A 9,605-nucleotide genomic window follows, 5' to 3' on the forward strand; every position below is an offset into this window, starting at 1 on the left:
TTTTTTAGAGAACCGGTTCTTTTGGCTCGGTTCACTGAAAGGATCCGACTCTTTCGGGTCCCAAATGGCTCCTCAGATTATTTATTTATTTATTTTGTTTTACAAATAACATGTTTTCAGAGTTTGAAACATTGTTTTGACATATTTTATATGATTGTGTTCTCAGGTTTTTCTATTGTTGTGTTGACTGTATAGTAAATGAGGCCGCTTACCTCAGTACACTCCAGAGTTTAAAATAAATAAATAAATAAAAAATACTCTGCCTTGGATTCTTAAAGAAGATATGATTTGAAATACACTTTTTTATATATTTTTTTATTTAAAAGACAAATGATAAAATATCGGTATCGATATCGGTATCGGCGATACCAGCCCGAATTTTACTCGGTATCGGATCGGAAAGCAAATTGGTGGTATCGAACATCACTACAGGACAGACCTAGCCGCGCCAATGTCCATGTCCCTGAGCCAGGTGGATCTTTAAAAGTGAAAGTGAAAGTGAATTCGTTTCACACTTACATTTTCACACATCTCCACCACCTTGTTTTAATCCCTTAGTGTTAATCGGAAACATTCTCGACACCATCTTCCTCCTTTTAACATCATGCATATTGTATGCCTTACCGTTGTGCTCCTCAGGGGCTTACGCTTGCTCCCTGCTGCTTGTGCTACTGCTAATATATACAGACAATTCCCTACCTTCCCAAAAAAAAAAGAGTGTAGTCAGAGATATATTATGCACTAAATAAATTTTAAAAAAACAATGCAATTTTTGTGACAAAACCCAAAGACAGACAACTTTCAGTTCCATGTAGACTTAATTAAACTTCTCGACTGAGTCGTCCGCCTGGACTTATAGTCTGTGTCAGAGTTCCTCTCTATTAACCCTGATTTATGACTCTTGTTGTTCTGGGAATAGGTGGAAAGGAAGGTCGAAATTTGATCTTTTTCTTACGTCGTGTGACTTCTGCGTTTACTTGGACCAAAGCTGGTTCTGCTATATTGCAACTTCATTTGCATATCGTTATTTCCGGCGCCTGATTGCTGGGCTCTTAATGCTTTTTACCGTCACACACAAGCTTTACAGTCAGAGTGTTCTCCTAAAGAGAAAACCGATTACACGACAGACGTAAACGGTACATTGCCGCTAAATCCCCTGTAATTATTTATGCTTTTACTCTCTTAAGTGACTAAATATAAAGATGTGAAATTAAATTTCCCAGCATCAGTATCGTATTAGAAAATCTTATTTTATATCCCTTGTTTTAATCGCGTATAAAGAATAGACACAAATGTCATTAAAAATAGCTTAAATTTTTTAAATGTATCTTTATATTGTCCTGTCATTATGATTTTATTTCAGCATTGTTATGAACATTTAGGATCGCATATAGTTATATATTATGGTTTGGGGTTTTTTTTTTTGTTTGTTTGTTTGTTTGTTTGTTTTGGATATTTTGTGTTTTACTCCTCAAATCAATTCAGATAAAAGCTTTTCCTGAATCCGTGTGGCAAAAGTTAGTTTAATGACATCCTCGAGTCACTGTTGTCGTTGAACATTTTACGTACTGTCCTGCTCTAGTTTAAAGACAAATTAAATAAATAGATGAAAGACTTTATCGCATTTCTCTCCGTGCTGTTGTAAAATCAATGTATCATGTATTTTATATTTTCTGCAAAAACAAAAAAAATTCTGAGAAAAAAGTGCATAGGATATAAACAATGTAATATATATATAAATATATACATACATATATAAATGTATTTTTAGAAGAGGTATTCAACACAAAAACCACAATTGTGTTGGTCGTTGGTCAAGGAAAAATTTACGTTAGTGTAGTATTCTGGTAATTGTTGTAGTTTCCTGCAGAGGAAAAAAACAAAAAAAACCAAAAAAAAAAAACCTTTGTTTCATAATATATTTATTTGGAGATATGTAATTTGTTTTCTTTTTAAAAACTTCTGAGAGCTAATTGTGCTAAAGATAATCCTGCTAACACCCTCAACACAACTGACGTCCAAGTGATTATATCAATTATAAAGTGATTTTTTAGAATTTTTGTTAGCATAAAAAAAATGACATCATTATTTTACGAACTGCCTTTCCTTTATGTTGGAGACACTTTGTTTAGACTTTCAATAAATGTAAATAAAGAATGTAATTGTGTGTGTGTGTGTTTATGCGTATGTTTGTTTGTTTGTGTGTGTGTTTGGGTGGGTGAGGGTTTGGTAAATTAATATAACAGCTGCCCGGCTTGAGGTTTATGGCCGGGAATTATGGTGAAAGGTCATATACAACAGAGTCTGACATTTATGAAGGCATTCATCTTATTGCCAGTCGTGCACATGCACGGTCGGCTTCCTGGATACGTCGTTGATGGACAAGTGGTGCCAAAAAAAACCAATGGTTCATCTGATTGTTTGATCAAACATTACTTGTGGGGATTTCATAGCATTTCTAAGATTGACGCCTTGAGCCGATCGCACAGCAACATTCTAAGTCAAAGAAAAAAAAAAAAAAAAAAAACCGCACGTGCTGTCGCAGCTCCGGCTTCGCTACATCAGCGCTCTGACAGACTGATCAAAGTTAATCACGTTTAATCAAATCTAATTACGTGTAGTACCCAACACTGAGCACTCGGGCACGACGGCCCTTGACTTGTTCTCTTCTTTGCCTCTTCTTCCCTCCTCGATTCTCTCCTTCTCCTTCCGCCTTCTACCTCTCGGTCTTTCGACGGAAAAAGGAAAGTGACAAAATCAAAAAGAAAGAAAAGAAAAAAGAATGAATTAAACTTGGGAAACAGATGGTAAACTCTCAGTGGAACATTGAACCCAACTGATCCACTCCCAGCATGCTCAGCATGTGGAGCTTTAGGGTATTGAACAGTTCAGAAAGACACACAAAATGATCTTCCTTCTGTCTCCTCTGTTAAACCAGCAGCCTTTGTGAAAGACTATAATCCAGCAGTCATGGACTTTTTTCTTTTTGTTTCGATGTTATTTTTTAAATTTTTTATTTCAGCTCACCCTTACATTCTTCTTTGTTGATTTGGAGTCTGAAAGGGATGTTTTTAGAAACGGCTGCTCTGTGTAATCGTGTGTGTGATCGCTTTGATTTAAATGATGTGAACACAGTGTGTAAATATTCCCACATGGGATGCTGCCAACATTCATCCGATAACGGGAGATGAGCTCTGAGTTTGTCTTTGTGTACGACCTCAAAATACAATCGAAATACAATCAATTTTGCCGGTGTAACACAGTCCTCACGTCTTAAAACTGGTGCCTTGATTAGCATTTTTTTCACTCAAGCTAATCCTGCTAACACCGTCAACACATGCTAACTGACATCAAAATGATTATTTTTTTTGTTATATATTTTCATTTCTTTTTTTTTAGAGTTTTTGTTTGCGTAAAAAAATCACCTCATCATTTTATGAACTTGCAAAAATGTCCAACAGGTTAAGATGTGTTTTGTGAATTTGATTTCTACACATTCCTACTGTTTTAAGAAACTCAAGCTAATCCTGCTACGCCCTCAACACATGCTAACTGACGTCAAAATGATTATATATTTTTTATTATTTATTTGTATTTTGTTATTATATAGCACATTATTAGCATAACAAATTACCTCATTATTTTATGAACCTGCTAATATTAACTTCATACTGAATATATTTCTTTTTTATTCCTGTTACCACAAGCCTTAGTGGGAACTTAAATTGTTTTTTGTTTTGTTTTTTAGAGTTTGTGTATGGATAAAAAATTACCTCAATATTTTATGAATTGTCAAATTTACTCTGCGTCCACCCAGTACATGCTATTTAAAATCGAAGAGCTGGGTTTAAGCATTTCTTAATTTTTTTTTTTTTTATTATTTTGGCAAAAGATAAAACAGGCAAAATTAGTTCATCATATAGTTATCATATTAGTGAATAAGAACTTCAACTTCACTCCAACTTGAGAGATTGTAGTAAATCCTTGGCTTTTCTAACTGGTATAGATCTTTTTTTTTTTTTTTATTCTATTTCTCTAGCAGGTTTACCCTGGTTCAAAACACCCCTGTTTTCCGTTTTAATTTCAGTAGAATGAGTGTAATTTGTTTTCCTTTTGTCTACAAAACAGTGTAAATGATTTGTCGAGTGGATGTTTTCACCACTCTGCCAAGGAACAAGCAATACGAATCAAGAGTCCTGAAGAGCACAATAAACTCCACTAATCCCCCCAAGTCTGGCTGCAGTTTATTTTCTCACCGCCTCACTTGTTTCTCCAACGGGCACAGCTTGCCGTGTTTACTGTGGTAGCACAATTTAAATATTGTTTCCTAGGCCTCTGCAGCCTGCCAAGGCCAAATACGCGAGGAAGACTTTTACTTTTTGTATCCAGTAAAATATTATGCAGGGAAGCTGTTTGTAAAGAAAAATGAAAAAAAAGAATATAAACCAACAACAAAACTGACATCAGGGCATCTGTTTGTGCTCTTTCCCAGGATGCTTTGCTGCGGCTGGCGGCGGTTGTTGACGCGCGCTCGCTGCGAGCAGCCCTTCGAGACAGCATACAGGAGATGCTGTCCAGCACGGTATGCAAACACACGTAAATAAACTGCTTCCTTTGACTTAACAGGAAGACATTTTGCTTGCTGATCTGATTGGTATTACAAATGAGTAGCCAAAAATTGTACTTAAGTAAAAGTACTGTTACTTCAGAATAATATTACTCAAGTGGAAGTAAAAAGTAGTCATCCAAATAATTACTTGAGCAAGAGTAAAAAAAAGTACATGGTGAAAAAACTACTCAAGTCACTGAGTAACCGTTGAGTAACATTTATTTTTTTGATTTATTTTTTAGCGTTTTTTTTTTTAGCGTATTTTATATCCCGTCAACGAAATAATAAAACAAAACAAATTAAATAAATACCTTAAAATAAAATAATCTTTAGATCAGTTTAAGTACTCCAATAAAAAAATTAAAATCCACGAAATAAAAAGAGTACATAAAGAATTAAATATTTACAAAATAACTTAAATTTCAGCAACAAGTCACAAAAACTTCCAAACCTCTAGACCCTCTGTGGATAGAAACACGTCTTTGGTGCTACAAGCAGATCGAGCTCAGCACTCGAGTACTCGAGTACTCGAGTACTCATGTAACCTAACAGGACAAACATTCGCCTGTCCACAGCAAAAAGAAGAAGAAAAAAAAGATTTGTAGGTCAAACTTATCTTGGTCATTGCTAACTGTTGATTCTGCCGTTTTTTTTGCTGTGGTGGATATTGACCTAATTTAACTAATCCGTCCTGCCGCCGAGATCGAGTATGGTCACGTGACGAGACTGCGCAGCAAGGGCTACATTTTATTGGTTACAGTCGCGCGGTAGAGCCTTGGGCGGAAGTCACTCTCTGACGAAATAATGGATCTAAAGAGAATAGAGAATATAGCTAAAGCTTTCATCCAGTATCTCTGTAACGAGCTCAGTTAGCTCATCCGCTACATTAGGCTGAGCTAATGTAGCGGATGAGCTAACTGAGCACTGTTTTTTCTTCACAACTCATAAAGTATAGTCATATAAAACTACTCCTAGAAGTATTTCACAGTGATATAAAACTACTCCTAGAAGTATTTCATTTTGAAAAACCTACTCGAACCAAACGTAACGGAGTAAGCGCCATTCGTTACTACCCACCTCTGCAAATGACACAAACAGTGTGTGTGTTGTTACATTACAGGAGTGCGTATGTGTCTACATGCTGGAGGGAGACCTCAGACTGCGGTCCGACGACCCACCGCACGAACTGCCACAGGAGGGAAAGATCAGGTGCGTACCGTTCTCTGCATCGCCCCACCATTCCTCACGTTACATGCCGAGGCAGCAACGACGAGACAGGAATTGAACCGAGAGCTGGCGTCACCTGAACGAACATAGGGCCATTTAGCCAAAAGTCACATCATTAACGCCGATGGCAGGAAGGTCACAGTGAGACGTCATCATGGAGAAACAGTGCAACCCCCACCACCCCCCCGACTCCCACCACCTCTCACTTTAGTCTCAGCTTTTCGTCTCAATTTCTTTTCCCTTTATGTGACATTTTTCCATCTCATTACACCCCTCCCTCCGACAAGCTGTTTCCCCTCTGTTGTCATCCGCTATCCCACTTTGTCGCCTCACCTTCTGTCTCTTTTTGCCCTTTTTGTTCACCTCAACCTGTTTCCACCCCCCCCCCCCCCCCCCCCCAATGGAGCACTAAGCCAGTCGTGTTTTATTGTTTCTACTCTCCCTATACCTCCCTCAAGCCTCTCTCTCTCTCTCTCTCTCTCTCTCTCTTTTACCTCCAATTCCACTCCCCCTGAAAGCATTGCGGGGCTAATAGCCAAGGTGACGGTGCCCGAGGTCCCTCACCGAGACATGACGATCCTCTTCTATCTCTCTTAAGTGCTCTCTGAACCTCTACAGCCCCGTGTTCTGCGGCAGCTGATGCCACTGGCAGCAAAAGACCAACACTCCATTATTGATGAAACTGTCGGTTTGTTAGACGAGAACTCTTTTCTTTTTCAGCCCCGACGTCGAAGTCGTTCCCAGACAAACGTTGTTGGGCGACACAAAAAAAAAAAGCAGACCTTCAGGATTTTCACAAACAGACGCACGTTAGCCCTGTGTTCTGATTTGCAGTAGTGGGGGTGTTAAAAGTCCATTCCAGTCCATTAACAAGACCTGGATAAGCACACAGTAGCATAAACTTAACAAAACTCTGTAAGCAGCTGAAGGTCATTTTGGTCAAACCTCATTCCAGAACATTCTTTAAAAGGGATAATACAACGTTCAACTGGACCTTGACAGGAAAAAAAACCACATAGTTTATAGTTCAGAGGATTGTTCGTCCTCTAAACTATTTGTTTGGTACAAAAGAGACACGGCATTTTTCTGGGTGACAATCACTTACTGAATCAATTGTTGTCCGTAAAATAATAGGAAGGTACAGCGTGTGCAAAAATGCTGCAATTCCAAGTTCTACTGCCAATAACATTTGTTGCATTATTTAAATTTTTTTTTTTTTTTTTAATTTTATTCAGTCAATAAATGTCTGTGCCAGGGGTTACCACAGTCCTTCCACATAGAACCCACCCTTGAATTTAGAGGCTAACGTGGTATCTATCCCGGAACCTTGTGGACTGAAGACAAAAGGCGTAACACAAAATAAAATACCATGAAATTAAAAGAAAATAACCATTTACCATATTTTCCTGGACTATTGAGCGCACCTGAATATAAGCCCCACCCACTCAATTTAAAAAGAAAAAAATAATTGTACATATATTGGCCACACTTTATGTTTATAGTTTATACAGAAAGATTTGTTTTTACTTTGAATTAAATAAATGCTTCCCCCCCCCCCACTGTCCATAACTGTGGATAACGTTGCAATTCATTCATCACGTTGGTTTTTTGTCGCCGAAGTATCAATGAACACAACCTGTCTGTTTTTGGTAATGTGGGGGATTCTTTTTCCATGTCCCTGGGCCAAGATGGGAATTACAACAGCTATGAGAAAAAATCAGTGAGAAGAGAAAGTGAGAACATGTTGATTACAACCCAATCGTCCTTATTTGATCAATTTGAAGATTTCCCTCCCTTGTCCTTTTCTTGCCCCTTCTCTTTTTTTAATACGATCTTTGCGCGGCAGATAGAAACAGTGACAGTTCGATAAGTATGTAAAGATGATGTGTTTGTTTGTTTGTTTGTTTGGACGGCACAAGAAACGAGCACAACAACTCTATGCACCTGACGTATTGGCACATCTGTTTGTTGCTGCGTAAAGAGAAGTGGGTTAAAAAAAAATTCTTTTGGCTGCCCCCTTCAGGGGTGGTCACAGTCCGATAGTCGCTCTGTTCCACTAACCTAGTGGTTCCCAAACTTTTTCTGCCGGACCCCTCTTTGGTTCATAACAAATTACGCCCACCCCCGTTTTCCATTTTATGCTAGCATTTTTCCTCCCTTCTGATAGCTCCATTACTAGCATCATTTTGCCAACATATATCTAATATAAGTGCGGCCCAAAGGCCGGATGCAGCCCGTTTGGCTTTTTAATCCGGCCCATCAAATGTGTCCAAATTATGGTAATTTCTATTATCATTATACCTTTTTCCCTGCAATGCCCGCATTTCTCCATAAATGGTGTAGAAAAAGCCTTAAAGCAGTTTAGCGTTTTAGCCTTTCTGACGTTTACATGCCATCGGTCGTCCATACGAGTGCTCAGTCTATCTGCTCCTGACCCGGACCCATTGTGGCCCACGAGTCAAAAACGTGATCTGGTCTGTAAGGCAGTGTCTACAGACCAGAACTCAATCCACATTTTTCCCTCAAAAATAATATTTCTAAAACTTAAATCAGAAAATGGCTGCAATAACAAAAGAATAACCCTTACCTTCAGGAGGACTGGGCACTGTGAGGATCAATAAATACCACACTCAACTGTCAGCATGAGTGCAGCAACAAACAGATGTGCCAATACGTCAGGTGCATAGAGTTGTTGTGCTCGTTTCTTGTGCCGTCCAAACAAACAAACAAACAAACACATCATCTTTACATACTTATCGAACTGTCACTGTTTCTATCTGCCGCGCAAAGATCGTATTAAAAAAAGAGAAGGGGCAAGAAAAGGACAAGGGAGGGAAATCTTCAAATTGATCAAATAAGGACGATTGGGTTGTAATCAACATGTTCTCACTTTGGGCAATGAATAAATGCAAGGGAGGCAAAAATCAATACACTGTGTCATGCACAGCAATGGACACAGCAATATTTATTGTTAATGCCACAATTTTAATAGTATTAAAAAAAGGAGAAGGGACAAGAAAAGGACAAGGAGGGAAATCTTCAAATTGATCAAATAAGGACGATTGGGTTGTAATCAACATGTTCTCACTTTCTCTTCTCACTGATTTTTCCTCATAGCTGTTGTAATTCCCATCTTGGCCCAGGAACAGGACAAGGCCATCGCTGTTCTACTGGTGAGATCATGCTTTAATATGACTTATATAATCTTCAAAAAGGGATGTGATGTCATGCAACTAGGTTCTATAAAAAAAAAAAAAAAAGAATAAACATGTCTCCAAAGCTGGTGGAAGTGAAGAAGCCCATGCACTGAAGCCCTGTGTGTGTTGCAGGTGGGCTGTAGTCCGCTGTCTGATCAGGATGAACTCCATCTCAACATGCTGCAGAAGCACGTAAGCTCTGGCTTTCTTTATCTGACTTACAGAAAGTGTTGACTCTTCATATGCCGTCGCACATCATACAGATCCTGGATCAAATCTGAAACAAACCACAAGATTAAGAATGGATAGTTTTTTTTGTTTGTTTTTTTTGGGGGGGGGGGGTGTGTTTTGTGAATCTCATGAAACCCTGGGCAACTTTGTCTGATTCTTTTCTCTGTGATTCAGTCTCAAAGCCACTCCCTGCAAGAAATATATTATCAAATTCAGCATACCCCTAAAATAATCCGTTGTATATGTATGTGAATGTATATTTTTTTCCTTTGTACGTAATGCAAAATTTACTGTTTCCAGTAAATATATAGAAATATATGTATGTACATATATTAACATAG

At 38.2% G+C, this 9,605-nt stretch overlaps 1 protein-coding gene across 1 annotated transcript in view; it reads left to right on the plus strand.

Moving 5' to 3' along the window:
• Positions 1-9,605, plus strand: part of pde2a (phosphodiesterase 2A) — a 101,648-nt gene that overhangs the window by 63,980 nt on the left and 28,063 nt on the right. The window contains exons 3-7 of the mRNA XM_025055263.1: positions 4,493-4,582; positions 5,730-5,888; positions 6,455-6,524; positions 8,954-9,009; positions 9,166-9,225. Of these exons, the coding sequence (XP_024911031.1) occupies positions 4,493-4,582; positions 5,730-5,888; positions 6,455-6,524; positions 8,954-9,009; positions 9,166-9,225 (435 nt within the window). The remainder of the gene's footprint in view (positions 1-4,492; positions 4,583-5,729; positions 5,889-6,454; positions 6,525-8,953; positions 9,010-9,165; positions 9,226-9,605) is intronic.

Source organism: Cynoglossus semilaevis, chromosome 4 (assembly GCF_000523025.1).
Source record: "Cynoglossus semilaevis isolate Cse_v1.0 chromosome 4, Cse_v1.0, whole genome shotgun sequence".
NCBI classification, from domain to species: domain Eukaryota; kingdom Metazoa; phylum Chordata; class Actinopteri; order Pleuronectiformes; family Cynoglossidae; genus Cynoglossus; species Cynoglossus semilaevis.